Below are 20,214 nucleotides of genomic sequence, written 5' to 3' on the forward strand. Positions count from 1 at the left end.
TTGTCTAGACAGTGACACGTGGCAATAGTGGTGGTCTAGAGGACACTGTGGCCAGTTCATCCCCGCCACAGTTTGGAGATAGGTGCAGCTGGATTGTCATGGATATTTGAGTTATCCGTTGGTTGCCCTTTATGGCTGTACATATGCTCAGTTTGTTTTTCCAGACGAAGTCTGGAGTCGTGTGCTTAGTCTAGCACCACACATCTGCACTCTCCCTGCACATTGGAGCCTTGACACCCCCATTGTACTAGTGATTCTTGGGCTTGGAGCTGAGTGTGTTGCCAGCCAGAGTCTGTACTAGATCCATGAGTTAGTCGAGTAGTCCCGAGTCTGTTGTTGTGTCTCTGAGTTGCTTCTTCCATTGTTGTGTTGTGTTTTCTTTCTGTTGGAGTGAGGTTTCACGCATATTGCACTGTGGAGCATCCACATGAAGAGCACGACACACTTTCCCTGCTACCTACAGGTGCTCTCATTTTTGGCACGCCCGGTGCGACCTCAATTGAAATCTTACTTCGATGTGGTACATGGTTGAAGGTCTAACTAGTTAGTCTCTTTCCTGGTCTCGTACACCTCCTTTGTCCAGCTTGGTTTAGCTGATCTAACTGGTTTAGCCTAATCCCTCGCCCTGGTCTAGTGCTTAGTACCTCGCCCTGGTCTAGTTAGTAAGTCTAACTGGTTCGGTCTAGCTAGTCGAGTACAGTCCGCCTTCGGCTCCGCTAGTGAGGGATACCCCTCCCTAGGGGTCTATGCGAGAATCATAAAATTTACACTTTCATACAATTTCAATATACATTAGATTTGTGGAAGCATTTGTATTGATTGCTTAGTGTCCGACCTAGCATGGAGTTTAAGCCATGAGCCGGACTTCATCCAGAGGTACCTAGCGACTAGTGCTACCCGTAAAGTGTATAAATGAAAGCGTACTCAAGAAAATGACCAAGTGGAGGGTGAATATATGTGTACACCGCATTGTAGGAAGCGGGAAGGCAGAGAGAGAGAGAGAGAGAGAGAGAGAGAGAGAGAGAGAGAGAGAGAGAGAGAGAGAGAGAAGTGAAATGAAATGAAATGCTATATTAAACGTCTTCAAGAGGCCAAAATGACGTATGAGACCAAAGTAATACAATCTTGGGGGATCTAATATAGTGTCTGTGTACAAAAGAAAATGAAGTACAATATGAGAGAGTGGAGGGTGAAATAGAGTGCATAGAGACACAAGAGAATGACTAAAGAGAGTCTTTATATACCCCATTTAAATGAAACAGGCAAACCATGAATTAATGCAATGACAAAATTTGGGTATACCATAACTTTAAAATTGTATATGACTAAGTAGAAGCATTGGACCTTGTGTGGGATTGACTAGTCCACCCATCCACATCCGCTCCTATAATGGATATAGAGAATTTCACTTTGTCGGGAGTGCGTTAGAACATCTCCAACTTACCTGAGCCAGACATAAATTGAGGCGGCTAGGCCTTTGAAAGGATTAGAAATACCAGCAGGTAGTAAGAAATCAACACCAACCATACCACTTTAGGCGCCACGCCTCTTTGGTGCTACAGCGGGTGTTTAGGCAAAGCCAAGGCAAGGTCCCCGACACGTTAGCCGTGTAAGTCATTCAACCAGCGACGCACTAACCGTGTAGATGAGCTTAATAAAAGAAAGAAGATCTAAGCAATACTCTTGATCCAGCAAAGCCCCCAGTCATCAATCCTTTCATTTAAGGCTAGGCGATGTAGATGATTTTAATCTTGTGTGGACACTGTCATGAGAAACATAATACATGAGTCGAACCAAAATACCCTCTTGCATATACACAAACAATTCTTTTCAAAGCAGTTAGACTGTATAGGGTCTCTACCCTTACATGCTTACCATAATCCATCAAAACCACTTCATAATCCAATCCCATCACATGGGTGAGCACTCCACCCTACTCTGGGTGACCACTTTAGCACATAACATGGCTGCGAAAATTTCGGCAGCACAATCATAACCATGAGGGATCCTCGCCCCTTGATCATAAACCATAATTCTCACTGAACGAACTCCCACACTTGGGAGTTTTGACTATATATGCTATAGTCAAACCGAGCCAACACACATGCTCCTTAAAGAACGAATTTTTATGCATAAAAGAAGTTTGACCAGTGACCAAACATAATCTCATAATCCCATTTTGATAATGTTTAACCATGCATGAGTAATGCACTATTACCTCACCTCACCCTCCTTGCACATAGAGCTAGTTTTTGACCTAGAAGGGTACACGCATGCACATGAGACATTTGCATCTATCCATACATCGTATGACATCACCACATCAATCCAATCATGATGCAAAACAGCCCCACCACTTTGATCAGCATATGCCATAGTTTCACATGTAGGTGAAAAACAACTTTTTCCTATCTTTGGGTGCACACATGACATGCAAAAGAAAGTGTTTGACCTTATACGAAAATAATTCTCGTAAATATTTCGTTTAATCTTGTTTCTTCACCGTACGTCCGTTTTTCACCTGAACGGTGACTAAAATATCATTTTAAGGTTTAGACAATTTTAAAAAACACATTGCTATTTGGAAACGGTGAAAAGCACGAAAAGCTAAAAATAGCGTAAAAAGTAAAGAAAAGCAAATTTTTTAAAACTTGAACCATGGCTTCTCCTCATCCACCCGAACTAGGAAACGGACTCTCTTTTCACCAAAAAGCATGAAAAAAACAGATTTTTACAAAATTGAGTTATCACAAAATGATGACGTGGCATGTACATATAAATTGTTCCAACTTATTGGGTACCCACAAGAGGCCCTTGGAGCCCTTCCATCAAGTGGATATTTACAGAGATGAGCAGGAGGCTGGAGGATCGATTTGCTGCAAGCTTGCTTCGCTCTTGGGAGCAGCTACGGAGTGGCCTCGAGCAACACCAACCCGCTTGCATGGAGGAGCGCTTGAACCCATTGTTTGGAACCTCATGGTTAGCACTCAGAGAGGCCACTTGGTTGGTAGTAGGTCTCATGTTTCTTGGGGTCCCATGGCAAAGGGCCCAGCCCTCACTCTTGGCAGCTGGCTTCAATTTTCATGTTTTGTTGAAGGAGGTACAAAGCATCTAGCTACGAGGCATGAGAGGGGTGCAGAGCATGTGCCAGGAACTAGCTGAGTGGCTCAACCCTCTAGAGACAGCGGCTCTCAGATGGATGGGGGCCCTCAGGCGAGTGGAGGTCCTCATCGCAGTTGGTGCTTGCTCCGAGTCCATGCCCCCCATGTTTTTTGAGATCCAGGGCGAGGGTCGACTACACATAGTCTTAGTAGGCTCCACAGGTTGCAGAGTGCCGTTTTCAGAGGATAGGTGTAGTGGGCATATATGGGAGGACCTATTTCAGAGATCCTGACCCAACAGATCTTGAGACATGCCACTGGAGGCTTTGGGCTTGGGAGAGTTGCCATTTGACACGAGTGCAGTGGGACCCTGGAGAGTGGTTTTGGAGAGACCCCTTCTCCTCAACCGATCTCCCTAGGATTCCTTTCTTTCGATACACTGTTCGATTGGGGCATTAGATACTGGCAGCACGGAGAGAGGCTCCTTTTGCTGTAGCACTTCATTGGCAGGAGGAGGGTCACTTCATTGGCAGGAGGAGGGTCTCACAGCTGAGTTCTTGTTAGGTTTTTGGGAGCGGTTGTGGGACTCCAGAAGCCGAGGTGAGTCACTTTGTTCTAGTGGCTAGTTGCACACACAACTATAGCAGTGGGGAGTTGGCTGGTACATAGTGGCCTTTCGGCAGCCTGTGCAACTTGTGACCATCCTTTGGAGAGCCAGCATCACTGTTTGTGGGACTGCGCCATGGCACATCAGGTTTGGCTTCGGGTTCTTCGGCTGATGCCAGCTCTTTCCAGAGCGCGATAGCTCACTTGGGGTGCAGTTACCTGGTCCACCCTTACGGGCCCTGCGCTCCAGTTTGAGCTATCTTCCACCAGCAGGATGATAGTGATCCAAGGAGGTCGACCTACACTTCAGCCTGCTACAAAGCTTACCCCCCCAAGAGTGGTGTAGTAAGAGAGGTGTGTTGGGAGCTCGTATGTGGCCCGACACTCTGGTTTATTTGGCGGGCCCGTTGCTTCCGCATCTTCGAGGCTCACCTTGTCCCACCGGCGGAGACTATTCGTGACTTTTGGTTGGAGTTGATCCATACTCTCAGGGTCATTTCGAGAGACTTCAGGGCAGCTTTGACGGCATGCAGGAGCACAGAGAGGCTTTCCTGCGACTTTGGCGCCCAAGGTTCTTCTTTACCATGGTCCAAGGTGTGCCCAGATGGCACTACTAGCCACCTGTGTGGCTCTTCCTCCTCCCATTTTGTGATTTAGCCCCATTGTACATAATTTGTTTTCTCACTGGGAGAGTCTTCCCATGCATGCTTTTGATGTAGCCCTCTCTAGAAGAGGTGGTTTGTAGCCCCATGGGAAGTTTCTTCTTAACTAATGGAAGGATCTTTTTTCGGGAAAGAAAAAACCCCATGGAATCACAAAAGCAGTTTTGATCTGATCAGGAGGATGGATGTGCAACCGATTGTAGCCACTGAACCCATCCATAAAACTGTAAAGTATGTGCCCCGCCACATCTTCTTCAGTGAAGGGTGTGGAAAAACCATCTGGGATTGTTACCTTGTTCAAAGCGCGGTAGTCGACGCACAGGCGGATTTTATTGGATTGCTTCTTGGGTGCTATGACCATGGGTGATTGCCACTCTGAGTGCTTCACATGTACTCTTGCATTTTCTTGAGCTCCAGTTGGACAGATTTTGTGTACTTGGGGTTGATTTTGTAAGCTCAACCTCTGACTGGCTTAGCCTCCTCGACGAGAGGGATAGTGTGGACACCTAGTTCTGGTGGGATACCTTCCAAATCCTTGTAAGATCAGGCAAAAACATCCTTAAAAGAGTGCATAAAAGAGACTACCTGATTGAGTAGCGCGGGGTGATCCCATAACCAAGCGGCTAAAAGGATGGGCTGAGGGTTGTTAGGGTCGCCTAGGTTGACTTCTCTAATCGGGTTAGGAGGTGTGGCTGGCGAGGCTGCATCCGAAGATGAAGATTGTGCTACCTCTTGGAGGTTCGAGACATCATGGGCTGGTGTCTGATCGATGTGGAAATTAGCATATTCTTCTTGCAACCATCCCCTTGTGGAAGCTCGTCGAAGGGTAATTCATCAGGCACAGCAAGCAACTTTTGCGTGGTCGGAGAATCGGATATTGGGGAGGCTGATTGGAGGGTTGATGCGTGGGTGAACTCTTTCAAAGGAGATTTCTTCCCCATTCTATGGTTCATTATAGGCTCTCCAAGGCCGAGGGCTTCCACCAAGGGGGCAACTGAATTATCAGACGTTGTGACTGCCATACTTGTTGCTGGATGATGTGGCTCACTGGGCTCAGCTAGTGGAGGAACCTTGGAAGAGGATGTATCCTCTGGCAAGGATTGAATAGAGACCACATAGCAAGGCATAGACTTGGTGGCTTCCAACCACTCTAAAAGGTCTTCGTGTGGCTCGTCAAGTGGGGTAGGTTGTCCCAGGTCGGGGTTGGACTCCACTGACAAAGAACTATGATGCACTACTGGATCCATGCCTCCTTCAAGTCGAATGGGTTTCATTGGGGAGTTGGGAGTATGTGCTTTAGTGTGTCGCAACCATGGTCTGCCAATGAGCAAAGGAAAGATGGCCTCAACCTGAGGAAGACGAACCACCACAAAATCCAGACTATATGTGAAGTCTTGCACATCCAAAGGCACCTTGTCGACTATGCCCAAGGGGTAAACTGTTTTCTAGTTGGCCAAAGTCAGTGTGAATGGGGAAGGCCTAGTAAGCTAGAGACCTAATCCCAACATAGTGAGTTCAGGCATCAGGGTGATGCCAGATCCACCATCAACTATAACACCTGGAAATTATTGCCCCCGAATAGACACAATTAGACGAGGAATCTTGTAATCAGTGAGGGGAGCAGTGGGATAGGAGATCATGTAGGATTCGGAGGGTTGCACTGGGAGGTGCTACCACTGGACCCTACACCGGGGTACAGAGATTGAATGACTGTAAGGGTGTTGCTTCGAAAATTTGCATCCAGCTTTAGCATGTCGTAAAGGGACACTAGTTGAAAGGTGTTCTTCAAGATAGTCTTTGTTGTAGGCTTATCTCCTTTGAGCAAGGCTTTCTCTGGGACTTTATTTGTTGCAAGTCTGCCATTGCTTTCAAGAAGGCGCCATCAATATCAGATAGCAGAGAGGTCGATCGGCCATTGGCACCAGTGGGTGGCTTGCCAGCTGTTGCAGGTGGATTAGATTATGGACGTGGAGATGGAAGAGTTGGACCTTCGGGAAGGTTGAGGGTAAGGGATGCTCTTTGTGCGCGAGTGAGGACACCAGCGGGCTCCTCCACTTACTGCAGCCTATCCTTAGGGGTAACCACATGTGTAGCAGATGACGGTTGAGGAATGGTGCTTACCGCTATCAGGCTGATCTTTGGAAATGTGAACTCTTGTTGGTTCGGACTCGGGTTTGACAGTGTGGATGTCCGTTGCTTGGGACAATCCTTAATGTAGCGATCCTTAGCCTCAGGGCAGTGACGACAAGACGGAGGCTCTTCGAGCAGGGGACATTGCTTTGGTAATGCCCATATTCCCCACACTTGTAGCACAAAATGGGGCGATAGGATGCATGAGTCGAGGGGCGAGGTGGTCTCTGCTCTTGCTGTATGGAGGTGGAAGCTGAGGTGTAGAAGCTCTGAGGGGCTGAGGGATCACTAGCATGATAAAAACTTTGAGATGGGAAGCGCTTTGCATACCTTGCATAGCTTGCATAGGAGGGGTTGTGAGCAAAAGTGGCATGTGGTTTGGATGGCCATAGGGGGAGACAGGAGCCAAGCCGTGTTGAAGCGTAGGAGTAAGGCTCTATTGTAATTGCCGCTATCCCTTCATATAGTAGCACCCTTTGTCATCACTCGTTGTAGGAGCGAGGCTCTGTGGTAATTGCCGCAATCCCTTCAGATAGTAGCACTCTTTCTCACAGAAGTGAAAGCAAGCTCCAAGCAGGCATTCCTGGGGAGGATGCCTGGAAGAACAGCCAAGAGCTACACGAGACCATAGCCTTAGACTCTTGTTGAGCCTTGAGCTCCTCTAGCTCTCGCTTGATCTGGTCCAAAGCTTCTTGATGTGGACGCTTCTCCTGTCGAAGAGAGAATGATCTCTCCTCTTGAAGAGCTCGTTGTAACGGTTGGGTATTCAAGCCCGGGTCTAGTTTGTGTGTCAAAGCCTATGGGAAACTCCTCCTAAGGCATGCAGGTGAACTTCACTTCATTTAGAAACTTGCATGGGAAAGATAGCTCATCTATATGTAAGGTGTTTTCTTCATAATAATATAGCGTGTGTTTTTTTTGGTGTCGAAGTCTGCTGCGCTCTCTCTCGCTCTCTCTCTCTCTCTCTCTCTCTCTCTCTCTCTCTTTCATCTTCTGCACGCTGCCAGCAGGTCACCATGGCCTTTCGGCTTCATCCTCCATAGCCGCTGCCTTCCAACAACTGGTATCAGAGCATGCTGTGGTGCTTGTGGGTAGTCCTAGGCATAGGGCGTTCTAAAACACTGCAGGAAATCCAGGCAGCGTTGTTGAGCCAGGCGCAGCAGCATATCGAAACGCAGCCAAGTGGTCGTTTCCTAGGTAGTGTAGGAGGCGGTGGGTTGGTGAAGCGTTGTCGGGAGTTTCGACAAGTATCTCAAAACGCATTTGAATTCTAGGCAGTTCTCTCTCTCCATACTGCAAAAGAAGCTAGCAAGGTTCTTTTAGCATACAGCATATCAAAACACTGTCTTTAGGAGTGTCACTACGAAAGCACCTCAAAGCGCCTATAAATAGCAAGCACATCGAAAAGTTGCTCGTGAAGAAGGTCTGCCAAGGCAACAAAGAAGGTGAAATTCTGCATGAGCATCTCTGTGCATCTTGAAATGCTTCTAGACGGCAAGGACTTCAATTGTGTGCAATTTTTGCATGTATATTATGCTGCATGGCCAAGGTGTGGACGGACAGTAGAGCAACGCGTCGAAGAATTTTTACCGGCATCTGCACATTAATTGGTGGGATTACCAAAGCACTTCAAAACACCGCTTGAGAGGTTGATCAACAAGGGTTTTTTGTGGCATATCACAAAGCATATCAAGCATGGCATCAAAGGTGGATAAATTTAATGGATCTGGCTTCTACACGTGGTAAATCAAAGTGAAGGGATATATGATGCGAAAGAATCTTTGGAGCGTAGTCAAGCCTCTATCAACAGACGAAGAAGGTACATCCGTTGCTGTTACGAGAGAACTATTTGTCGAGCAACAACGCAAGGATGAGCAAGCATTAGGTATTATTTTGACATCTTTGAAAGATGATTTTATTCATTATCTGGATGATGTACAATCTTCAAATGTTGCTTGGGAGAATTAGAGAAAGTGTTTGGTCCTAAAGCCAAATACTCCAAAATGAGCCTTAAAATGGAGCTGTATTCTCTTTCTATGCGTGATGACGAGAATATTTCAGCTTTAGCTAATAGATTGAAAAGCATCCGCTCTCAACTGATTTATATTGAAACCCTTGTGCCAGATGAAGATCTTATAGCTGTTTTCCTTAACAGCCTACCTATAGCATTACGTCAAATTGTAACTATTTTAAAGGAGAAGGATCCGCTACCTTCTTTGGATGGTATTGTTAACTCATTGCAAGAAGAAGAGAAACAAGTACCACGTGTTAGTTTTGCTATACCTACTGCATATGTAGCTCGTGGTTGCACTTCAACTGCAACTTCAACCAGAACTTCAACTTCAACCAGACCTACTACGAACACTAGACCTTGTGCAATATGTGGTCGCAACAATCATCAAACTAAGGATTGTTTTAGCAAAAATCCTTGCATCCACTGTGGAAAGACCAATCACTGTTCGGATAAATATTTTAAAAAGAACAAACGACAGATCAACATGCGGTCCCATCCTCCATAGCTCCTGCCTTCCAACAGTAACTTCAATGCTCTGAGTTCCTTGCGTAAAGAAGTCAAAGGGTTAGAAGGACTTTCCAAAAATACTGAGGTGGTCTCTACCCGAGGAGAGTCGTTGAATAGCTTTCCTTGCCCCTTCTATCCTAGTAGCAGCCGCGAAAAACTCCTCCGGAATGGTTCAGGTCGGAGACTCTCTCGGCGTTTTTGCTGAGAAGTCTTGGGAAGAGCCTTCTCCACCCATCTCTTGACCATGAATTCTCCTAGTTGTTGGAGAAGCTTTGTCACCAAAGACTTTGTTCTTGTCATGACTTCTGCAAAAGTCTCATGTGGCTGGAGCACTCGGTTTGCCAACTCATCCAGAACCTTCTCTTAGAAGTCACCTTGTCTGAAAGCTTCGCATGATTGCTGTCGTAATGCAACTTAAGTCGTAAATTGGTTCTCTGGCTTGCTGACTAACCCAGGGGAGCAGACCCGTGAACCAGTTAAACCAGCCGAGCTGATCTGTTAGACCAGCTGATTAGACCAAGTTAAAGGTGAGAGACTAGACCAAAACCCAGGAGCCAGCAAGTTGGACGAGGGCGAGGGGTGTACAGACCAAAGGGGAGAGATTAGAGAAAACCAAGTAGACCAGCTAGACAGAGGCGAGAACCAGCTCGGCCAAGTTGGACGAGGTCCAGGGTGTACTGACCAAGGGCGAGAGACTAACCAATTAACCAGTTCGACCTTCGACCAGGACCATTACTGCAGCGGAGTGAGATTTTAGTTGAGGTCCCACCGCGCGTGCCAAAAATGAGAGCACCTTTAGCAAGAATAGTGTGTCGTGCTCTCTATTGTGGGTGCTCCTCAATGCAATGTGCGTCAAACCTCACTCCAACAGAAAGAAAACACCGTAAGCAACAAACAACAAAGCAAACTCATGTAACTCAACCGACTAACTCATGTGAACCAGTACAGACTCTGGCTGGCAGCACACTCAGCTCCAAGCCCAGAACTCACGGGTACAATGGGGGTGTCTCGGCTCAAATGTGCAGGGAGAGTGCAGCTTTGTGGTGCTAGACTGAACACACGACACTAGACTCGAGGTTCCTAAAACCACCTAGAACAGCGTACCAAGACTAAGCAAACATGAGCATATATACAAAAAGGCAGTCAACGATACTCAAATATCCTGAAGTCTAGATGTACCTATCTCCAAACTGTGGCGGAGAAGAACTGGCCACTGTGTCACTAGACCACCACTCCTACCATGTGTCAAGTCCACCCAGTGTGAACCCACGACCACGAGCTGTAACCGTCTTTCTGTGCACAGTGACACTGTAGCCCAGCTACATCTCTACATTCACCCCGTCCATTGTCCGTGTTTCAGTCGCACAGACGCACATTCCAGTTGCCCCTGCAATGTCCCCTACTACTAGCTTACCTACTACTGCAGAGGCAACTAATTCATGAAAAGGTGACCCACCCATATGTCAACTTTTTGGCCTAGGCCAACAGACTTCTGGATGTAGATAGAAAAGCACTGTAAAGTATTGTAGATGTAGCGCTTACTTTGCGGGGTACTCATGGCTTGCATCATGCGGTGTATGACAGTATGCAAAGTGTCCCTCCTGCACCCACACGCACCCCATAGCAGTCTCGCAATCAGCCACATCAAAGACTACTGCCACTTTAAATACTATTAGTGTTGCTGCAGTGGCAATCCAGGAGCGGGCATTGATAGATAATCGAGTGGGTTCACAGGGCACAGAGAAGGCCGTGCTCACAGAGTCTTGACATCGTGCGTCGGCTTCATCTCAGTTTGAAAGACCATCGGTCGCCTCGTTCTCCTAGCCACCCTCGTCACATTATGCTTCGCTTTATGATGGGTTTCCTAGCTATCTGCCATCCCCTACACCTTCTCCTTACACTTCTTCACCTGTTGCTCACGGGGCCGTGTGCCATATCTGGTGTACCCTCATCCAGGGTATGGCCCACTACCCTCCACCATACGTAGGGTGTCCATCCCCGTACCCGCCATTCTATCTGCCCCCACCATCATCAGAGCACCAGTAGATGCCAGCCTCTTAGCCTCTTCACCCACTCCAGTTTACATACCACAGTAGTGCTCTTGCAGATTTCTACAGTACCACCACATTAGAGTTGGTAGTGGGTTCACAGTGGGTGGACTCTCGTCTAGACAGTGACACATGGCAGGAGTGATCTTCTAGAGGACACCGTGGCCAGTTCATTCCGGCCACAATTTGGAGATAGGTGCAGCTGGACTGTCAGGGATATTTGAGTTTTTCGTTGGCTGCCCTTTGCTCAGTTTGTTTTAGTCATTGTATGTTTTTCTAGACGTTCTATGAGTCGGAAGTCTGGAGTCGTGTGCTCAGTCTAGCACCACACATCTGCACGCTCCTTGCACATTGGAGCCTCGACACCCCCATTGTCCCTGTGAGTCCTGGGCTTGCAGCTGAGAGTGCTGCCAGCTTGAGTCTGTACTGGGTCCATGAGTTGGTCGAATCCATTGAGTCCTGAGTCTGTTGTTGTGTCTTTAAGTTGTTGTTCCATTGCTCTATTGTGCTTTCTTCACGTTGGAGTGAGGTTTCACGCATACTGCACTGAGGAGCACCCACAGTAGAGAGCACGACATACTTTCCCTGCTACAGCAAGAGGCACGGGCATGGATGCGGCAGGTACTTGAGTTCATATTATGCAATATGCTGTTGATAGTTTCTTGGTATCCGAGTCACGGGAGGGGCTCCGATTCCCTTCAGACAATTTTTGCCAACAGAGAGGACTCACAGTGAATCTTGGAAAGACCAAGGGTCTGATTTGTCATACGTCCATAGAGATCAGGAGTAGAACCCTATTCACTCTAGCTAGAGGGTGGGTCGAGGTGGTAGACTCTTATGTATGCCTTAGGATTACCTTCCCATGCCGTTTCTTGATGGCGAGTGCAACTAGAGACAGACTCACTAGAGCATATGCTGCCTTAGTGATGCTAGAGTGTCGTTGCCACCATGCACACTTCCAAGAGCCCCGCACAAAGGGGTTACTTGTTACAAAGCTCCTGCCATAATGTATGCAGCAACAGTTTGGGCAATTGGACTTATAGCTGCATGGTGGACACAGATTGAGAGACCAGAAGTCATGAGAATAACAAGTACTGATCATGTGCGGGGACCTTTACAAGTCCTGTATCTCTGCATCAAAAAGCTCGTCCCCTCTTATGAGATGGTGAATGCTTTGCAGTGTTACATACATAACACACATATTCTAACTCTTGTATATCGCATTTGGTGCTTTTTGTATGCTCTTGAAGCTCTTGACCTAGCTGAAATTTTAGCTCTCCAAGCTTTTTGTCATATCTGAAATCTAACAGAAAAAGTGATTGGCCATTAGCCACATGCTGTTGCATATTGCGCACATAGTATTGAATGTCGGTAAGCAGAGTGTTTTAATTCTTTGCTTCATTACGGTTTTAATGTGATTCTCTCTGGCAACATGGTGGATATGTGTTCTGTGCGAGTTATTTCTAGTGAATTTGTCAGGACTCTTTCTTTAGTAATGAATCAGCACAAATGCTGCAAGTTGTAGGTCTGGAGCAAAGGATGGGCTTCGTTTCAAAGACTGGAAGTGGTGGCCCAATACTTTACATGCTCACAGGTAGACTATATTCCTTTGTCCGGGAAGGCAACAGAACTTTGGCTTCATACCATGTTAGCTTTTAGGTTGTGTATTGATAATGTAGGTACGGACTTGTTATTAAAAGCAACCTGCAACACATAAGATTTTGTATATCTTGTTTTGGATTCAATCTGATACGTCGTATTATATTGCTTTTGAGTCTTCAAAAATTCTGTCAGTTCTAATTTGTACTCGATAAGCTGAAGTTTTATGGGACATTCATCCATTTGCATGTGATTTAAAAAGCCAATCGGTCAGTGGTTTTATTTCCAAACTCTGGAGTTTTACAATGTTGATGTGGCTTGAAATAGATCTTCACATTTTTTTCAAGACCGTAAAGTTAGCCACGTAAACTTCTCAACAGTGCCCACGGGTGGGCACTTGGATCAGGTGGAGCGAATGTTACGGGTTATGATGTTAACTCTGTAAAAGCAACATTGTATAACAACACTTTTTGACAAGAAGAGAAGCGAATTGGAGCAAGGATGCAAAGATGGCTAGAAGATGGGAGTAATTAAAGTTGTTGGCCAAGGTGGACATTAAAATTCCCATTCAATTGTAAAATATCTTTATAATTGTTTTAAGTGCGATTCGAACAAACCCTTGGGGCTCAATAAGAGTTCCATTCAATTGTAAAATATCTTTATAATTGTTTAAAGCGTGATTCTAACAAACCCTTGGGGCTCAATAAGAGTTCCACCTTTTAAAAGATTCACTAATGATGAGCCTAGTGACTTGGTTCTACCCATGTGCAGAAGGTGCTTCGATTATTCCTCAATTAACCTTTTCACAACACGGGTCTATGAAACTACTGGGCTGCAAAGAAGAGGAAGAAAAGAAGCATGGTTAAGAGAATGGCAAAAGTTGGTAGGCCAGTGATTGTTCGGTTTCCTAGGTTTTGGGAGCTAGTGAAGGCCTTACCCTCGAGCATCAACTACGTTAGATTGTTACTTTGTTAAATGTTCCCTGAAGGTTTAGTCGGATGATACAACATCAAGGTGTGAAAAAAGTTGAATTAACTAATTAGAAACTTCAGTGTAAGGATGAAATAACTATAGAATAACACAAAACGACTCTTTTTTTTTTCCGAGAAAAGATCTTTCTATTAGTTACTGAAACTGCCAATAGGGCTACAACCACCTCTACTAGAGAGGGCTACAACAATCATAAGGGGAGACTCTCCCAATGAAAAAACAGCATATGTACAATGAGGGCTAAATCAGGAGATGGGAGGAGGGAATAGCCACATAGGTGGACGGTAGTGCCATCTGAGCACACCCTGGACCATGGTGAAGAAAGGCCCAGGGCGCCAAAGTCGAAGGAATGCCTCTCTACGCTCCCGCATGTGGTCGGAGCTGCCTTGAAGTCTCTCAAACTGTCCCTTGAGAGTATGAATCAGCTCCAGCCAAAAATCTCGAATAGTCTCCGCTGGTGGCACAAGGCGAGCCTCAAAGATGCGGAAGCAGTGGGCCCGTGAGATGAACCAGAGTGTCAGGCCACAGACGAGCTCCTAACACACCTCTCTCAATGCACCACTCCAATGGAGTAAGCTCTGTAGCAGGCTAGAGTGTAGGTCGACCCCCTGTATCACTATCATCCTGCTGGTGGAGGATAGCTCAAACTATAATGCAGGGCCGGTGACAGTGGACCAAGCCAGAGTTACCGAGGAACGCCCCCTAGCCTCTGTTCCGGCGTTCCGGGGGGCAGTTCCCTTCCCGAACGTTCCGAAACGTCCCGGAACGTTTGACGTTTCGGGTGGCCAGTGCAAACCGGAACGGCCGTTCCGGAACGTTCCGGAATGCCCATGGAACGGCCAACGGCTACAAACAAATTTGGCAAAAATTGAAGTAAATGTTTGGGCTTCTGTTTGAAGTGTGCAAGGCCTCAAGGACTCATAAAATGCACCCCCCTCCCCCTTTCTCTCCACAAGCTAATCCTCAAGGCTCAAGCTCTCTCCCTCTCACACTCTCAAGATCTCTCTCTCTCAAGACTCACTCTCTCAAGCTTGAAGGCTTCAAGCCTTCAAGCTCTCTTCCTCTCCCTCCCACTCTCTCAAATCTCTCCCTCTCCCTCTCACTCTCTCGAGTCTCTCCCTCTTCACTCTCTCTCTCTCTCTCTCTCTCTCTCTCTCTCATCATCTAGTCATAGCAAGGTTGAATGGTCTTCAAAACGAGTTTTTTGTGAGTATTAGAGTCAAAGCACTCTAATACTCCTTGTATTTAAACACAAGGAGCTAAAAAATGCACTATTTGGGTGTTTTTTATACCTCCCGTTCCGCGCCGTTCCTGTTCCGGACCCCTAGCCGTTCCCCCGTTCCGCGGGGATCCCGTCGCCGTTCCCGTTCCGCGTTCCGGGTAACTATGGACCAAGCAGCTGCCCCCCAAGTGTACTGCCGTGCTGTGGAAGAGCTGGCATCAGCCGAAGGACACGAAGCCAAACTTGTTGTGTTAAAGGACATTCCCAAAGACAATGACGCTGAATCTCCACAGGATGGTCACAAGCAACGCATGCCGCCGAGAGACCACAATGTACAAGCCAACTCCCCACTACTGTAGCTCGATGTGCAACCAGCCACTGGAACAAAGTGACTCGCTGGGGATGTCTGGCGTCCCACAACCTCGCCCAAAATCTGACAAGAACTCAGCTGTGAGCCCCTCCTCTTGCCAATGAGGTGCTGCAGCAGGACGAGCCTCTCCGTGCTGCAGTATGTGACGTCCCAGTCGAACAGTGTACCGAAAGAAAGGGACCCTTGGATGATCGGCTGAGGAGAAAGGGTCCCTCCAAAACCACTCTCCAGGATCCCACTGCACTCGTGCTAGTAGACAGCTCTCCCAAGGCCACAGCCTCCAGTGGCCTGTCTGAAGAGCTGCTAGGTCAGGATCTATGACACAAGTCCTCCCACAAATGCCCACAACTCGGATCCTCTGAAACCACACTCTGTAACCTATGGGGCCTCTATTGAGACTGTGTAATCGACCCTCACCCTGTTGCTCGAAAAAACATGGAGGGTATAGTCTCTTAGCAAGCCCGAAATACGATAAGGACCTCCAGTCGTGTGAAGGCCCCCATCCATTTGGGCGCTGCTCACTCAAGAGGTGTAAGCCACTCAGCTGGTACTACCTCTGTGATGTCCTGACATATGCTTTGCACCCTTCTCATGCCCTGTAGTTGGATGCTCTAAAGCTCCTTTGACAAACCTAAGAACTGTAGGCATTCACCTAAAGTGCGTGCTCAACCCTTTGCCATGGGACCCCAAGAAACATGAGGTCTACTACCAACCAAGTGGCCTCTCTAAGTGTTGACCATGGGGTTCCAAACAAGGGGCTATCTCAGGCGCTCCTTCGTGCGAGTGGGCTGGTGTTGCTCCAGGCCTCTGTGCAACTGCTCCCAGTAGCGAAGCAGGCTCAGAGCAAAACGATCCTCCAATCTCTTGCTCAAGCCAACTCTACGCACCTCTGTGAGAATCCATCTTAGCTCTGAGCCATTGAATCAAAAACTCCTTCCAAGGCTTCTCCCTTGGAAGCAGTCCTCTGACAACAAACTTCCCAAGAAGGGCTCTGCTTTGCTGTGCCGGGTCTATGATTCCCAACCCCCCCGAGAACAAGATAGAGTGATGACCTGCCAAGCCACTTTGCCCCAGACTATCTATGTGTCGCGCCCTGACCAAAGGAAGTTCTTGATCGACCTCTCTACCTGGCTGATGTAGGAGCTCGAAAAGATCCAACAAGAAGTAATGTACCATATAGTAGCCAGCAACACTTGGTTGGCCACTACAACTCTGCCTGCCAAAGAAAGTCGTGCTGAGCTCCAATGTAACAGCTTCCTCTTGATGGACAGGAGGGGAGCAATCTGCTGCTCAGGAGACAAGTCCAAGCCAACCTAACAACCCAAATATTGAACTGCACTCCCCCGGGGGATCCATCTAAAACCCTCACCTGGTAGCCAATCAGGTGTAGGAGCACTGCCAACCGAGAAAGCCACTGTCTTCCTCCAATTGATCAGTGCACCTGATGCACAACAAAATGTCTCAAGAGCCTGAGTCGACTGCAAACTCAGCATTCAGTAGCTCATCTCCCCGAATAGGGAGCGCTAAGCCACGTAAACCAACCTGTTGTGAAACCAAAAATCCGCTCATCGCCTCAACATAGAACAGAAAGAGGAAGAGGGGAAGAGGGAAACCATGTCGGAGCGAACGTGTGAGCATGAAACGGTCTCCTCTAGCTCTTGCCAAAAGCACCTGACTATGTGCACGTCTGTAAAGAACTGACACTCCTCTGATCCAAGCAACTGAGAAGCCCATCCTGCGTAGAGTGCCCTCCAAAAAGTCCCAGTCAACTCTATCGTAGGCCTTCTCAAAATCAAGAAGAAGTATCACCGGATCCTCACCATGGAGGCGTGCGAGGGCAGATGCCTCCCAAAAAGTAAAGATGCTGTCAAGCATACTGTGCTCCTTTACAAAACCTGTATGGGTCCCATGTATAATGCTCTCTAGAAGTGGCTGAATCCTCAAACTCAGAGCCTTGGCAAGAGTTTTGTAGGCTGAATTGAGTATGGTGATAGGACGCCACTGCCGAATCTCATCCAAGGAACCACCCTCCTTGGGAATGAGGTAGATCAAGCCCTCACTCATGCTGTCAGGCATCTCTCCTGTGTGTAAGATGTACTGAAAAGCGTTGCAGAGGTCTGAGCCAAGCAAGTCCCAGTACTCTAAGAAAAAACTGGGAGTCAAACCATCTTCACTGGGATAGCTACCATGGGGAAGTGCTCTGAGGGCCGTGTGGAGCTCCTCTAGCTGAAGAGGTAGCTCAAGCCTCTAGCGCATCTCCTTAGTCACAAGACAAGGCATCTGTGCCCAAACCTGCTCTTTGCATGCATCCTAACGCTCTGACTAAGGCTCTGCTGACAACACGCCACGGTAAAAAGTCAGTAGCGATTGCACCCATGTCCTCTAGCTCTGAAGCAATTGACCCGTTAGGAGCTCCTCTAGCTGAAGAGGTAGCTCAAGCCTCTGACGCATCTCCTTAGTCACAAGACAAGGCATCTGTGCCCAAACCTGCTCTTTGCATGCATCCTAACGCTCTGACTAAGGCTCTGCTGACAACATGTCACGGTAAAAGTCAGTAGCGATTGCACCCATGTCCTCTGGCTCTGAAGCAATTGACCCGTCAGGAGCTCCTCTAGCTGAAGAGGTAGCTCAAGCCTCTGGCGCATCTCCTTAGTCACAAGACAAGGCATCTGTGCCCAAACCTGCTCTTTGCATGCATCCTGACGCTCTGATTGAGGCTCTGCTGACAACAGGTCACGGTAAAAGTCAGTAGCAACTGCACGCCATGTCCTCTGGCTCTGAAGCAACTGACCCGTCAGGCCTCCTCAATTGGCTGACACTGGCGTGCCCATGTCGGGGTCCCACTGTCTCAAAGAACGCCCACTCTGTCACCCACTTGGGTCTACTGAGATGGCTGGATGCCTCGCGAGGAATCAGCAATAGAATTATGTGCAAGGGCTTGCAAGCTGATGCCGAGCAAGCAAGATAAAGAAGACCTCCGCTGTTTTTTATGAGATGTGTTAAGAGTCTTGTACATGTACATGGTTCTGGACTTTGTTCAGGTGAGAAATTTCGAAGATGCGGAATGTTTTCAATGGCCAGGTTAGTGCTCCTTGCGGACAGTGTTGGTAAAGGTGGGGAAGCAAAACAAGAGCTCTTCAGATTGACGTATGAAGAAGGTCAAAACATTTCTGATTTGGAGGTGCTGTGTGCCGCCGCCAACCAGCTCGGACTTTCTGGAGCAAGAGAGTATCTTGTAAATATTTTGTTTAGCTCTTTGTTATGCACAACCAGTTTTGGTTTACAATGACCTTGTGCGTATATATGCTTCTTTATGCTTGTTTGCAGATGTCTGATGAAGGAAAGCAGCAGGTGATTAAGCAAGACAGGGCCGCAAAATCTGAGAGGAAGATTGATTCTGTCCCTTTCTTCATAGTCAATGGCTCTTACTCATTTTCAGGAGCGCAGGTATAAAACTTCAATGCATGCACAGTGTATGCTACTGGTGCCATTGGTTATTTCATCCATAAACATGGTTTTGGCTGTGGACCAAAAGTTAAATGTACTTGGCTGTTATCAAAGAGGTTTGTTCTAACCATGTGCTCAATTGATGCAGGATGCAACAACTATTGAGGTCGTCCTACAAAAAGCAATGAGTTTGTAACTCGGAAGACGCATGCTATATGGTAGGTGTCTTGTTCAGGAACTGCACAAAACATGTATTACACTATGTAACTCACCAGGCTACCAAATCAACAGTAAGGCGGTTATATCAAATTTAGACCTCGACATTCTTATGGTGTCTGGCTCGCGTAAGCATATGCATAAAGAATGCACATATTGCATTATAGTAGTGTTGGTTTTACTTTTGTGAGAGTGACATTGTGGACCGGATTACAAGACTAGAGTAGTACTTAAATCTGTAATAGCATACTGCTCAACTGAATTGTTTTTTGTTAAGTAATACTCTTCTTAGAAAAGGCTAACTAGATTAGCTGAGGGAATTTGGACCAATAAACACCATGTTATAAGTCTTTCTTTACCACAATTTACTCATATGATTCTACATTCAAGTTTATATCATTTATGATGTGATGTATATGTAGAGATTAGGGAGGAAAAAATAGAGAACCATTCATGGTAATGACATGCTAAATTGCAAGCTTAAATGCACAATAGAAATGGAATAAAATATAGACACAAAAATGAATATTAGATAGATTCTCACCGAGTACAAAGAGGCTCATTATTGTTAGGGTAAGCCCACACTTATGGCATCGCATGGAAGAGATCCTTTGTCTACTAGGATGGATGAGATGATGACATGGTCCAATAAAAAATAGGATGCAACCTCTCTAGCCAATGGTTGTAAATACATCTATCAACCTTATATTAGAGGCTATTTTCTAATGAATCATTGCACTTTGGATATACTTCATTGTGTCTATGTTCTACCTTAATGCTTTTTCTCTTGGCATAGTCTAACCCTAATCCTAATCACTTTAACCCTAACCCTAACACCATGGCTAAGCTAAGACTACATCCACCATAGCTTACGCTACACCATTTGTGATTAGGGAACATGCTCCTGCTATTACTAATACCATCAATTATGTAGAGCTAGTGTAAGCATCTCAGTTATCATCATGTATGACATCATATGGAGCTTCAAATGAATTCAAATCCACTTGTGAACTCGTGGGTGCTCTTTTAAGTTATTTTCGGGACCTTTTAACTCAGTTTAGGTGAGTCCACATCCTTTAGAAATGGCTCTCATGAGTACCTACATCCTTACGGTGTCTTTTTCACATTCTACCACATGTTTCCATGCCACCTAAGCGTCCAATAGACAAGAGGTGGTATACACAAGCAAATGTTAAAACCCATGAATCGCAACCCTCCTCCCCTTGGTTTAAACTATGACAATTGACAACTCTGACACTCTAAACCAAGATGTAGCAGGCTACAGTGTCACTTTCAGCGGAC

The 20,214-nt window shown here is 46.7% G+C and overlaps 1 protein-coding gene across 2 annotated transcripts in view; it reads left to right on the top strand.

Moving 5' to 3' along the window:
* The window catches only part of LOC147464293 (uncharacterized), a 122,000-nt gene extending 102,970 nt beyond the window's left edge, over nt 1-19,030 (top strand). For both annotated transcript variants that reach the window (XM_086513871.1, XM_086513868.1), the window contains 4 exons: nt 12,594-12,662; nt 18,331-18,484; nt 18,577-18,696; nt 18,845-19,030. In XM_086513871.1, the coding sequence (XP_086369997.1) occupies nt 12,594-12,662; nt 18,331-18,484; nt 18,577-18,696; nt 18,845-18,892 (391 nt within the window). In that variant the 3' untranslated portion in view covers nt 18,893-19,030. The remainder of the gene's footprint in view (nt 1-12,593; nt 12,663-18,330; nt 18,485-18,576; nt 18,697-18,844) is intronic.
* The last annotated feature ends 1,184 nt before the right edge of the window (nt 19,031-20,214 follow it).

This window comes from Adiantum capillus-veneris, chromosome 1, assembly GCF_014529385.1.
Source record: "Adiantum capillus-veneris isolate H3 chromosome 1, ASM1452938v2, whole genome shotgun sequence".
In the NCBI taxonomy this organism is placed as follows: Eukaryota; Viridiplantae; Streptophyta; class Polypodiopsida; order Polypodiales; family Pteridaceae; genus Adiantum; species Adiantum capillus-veneris.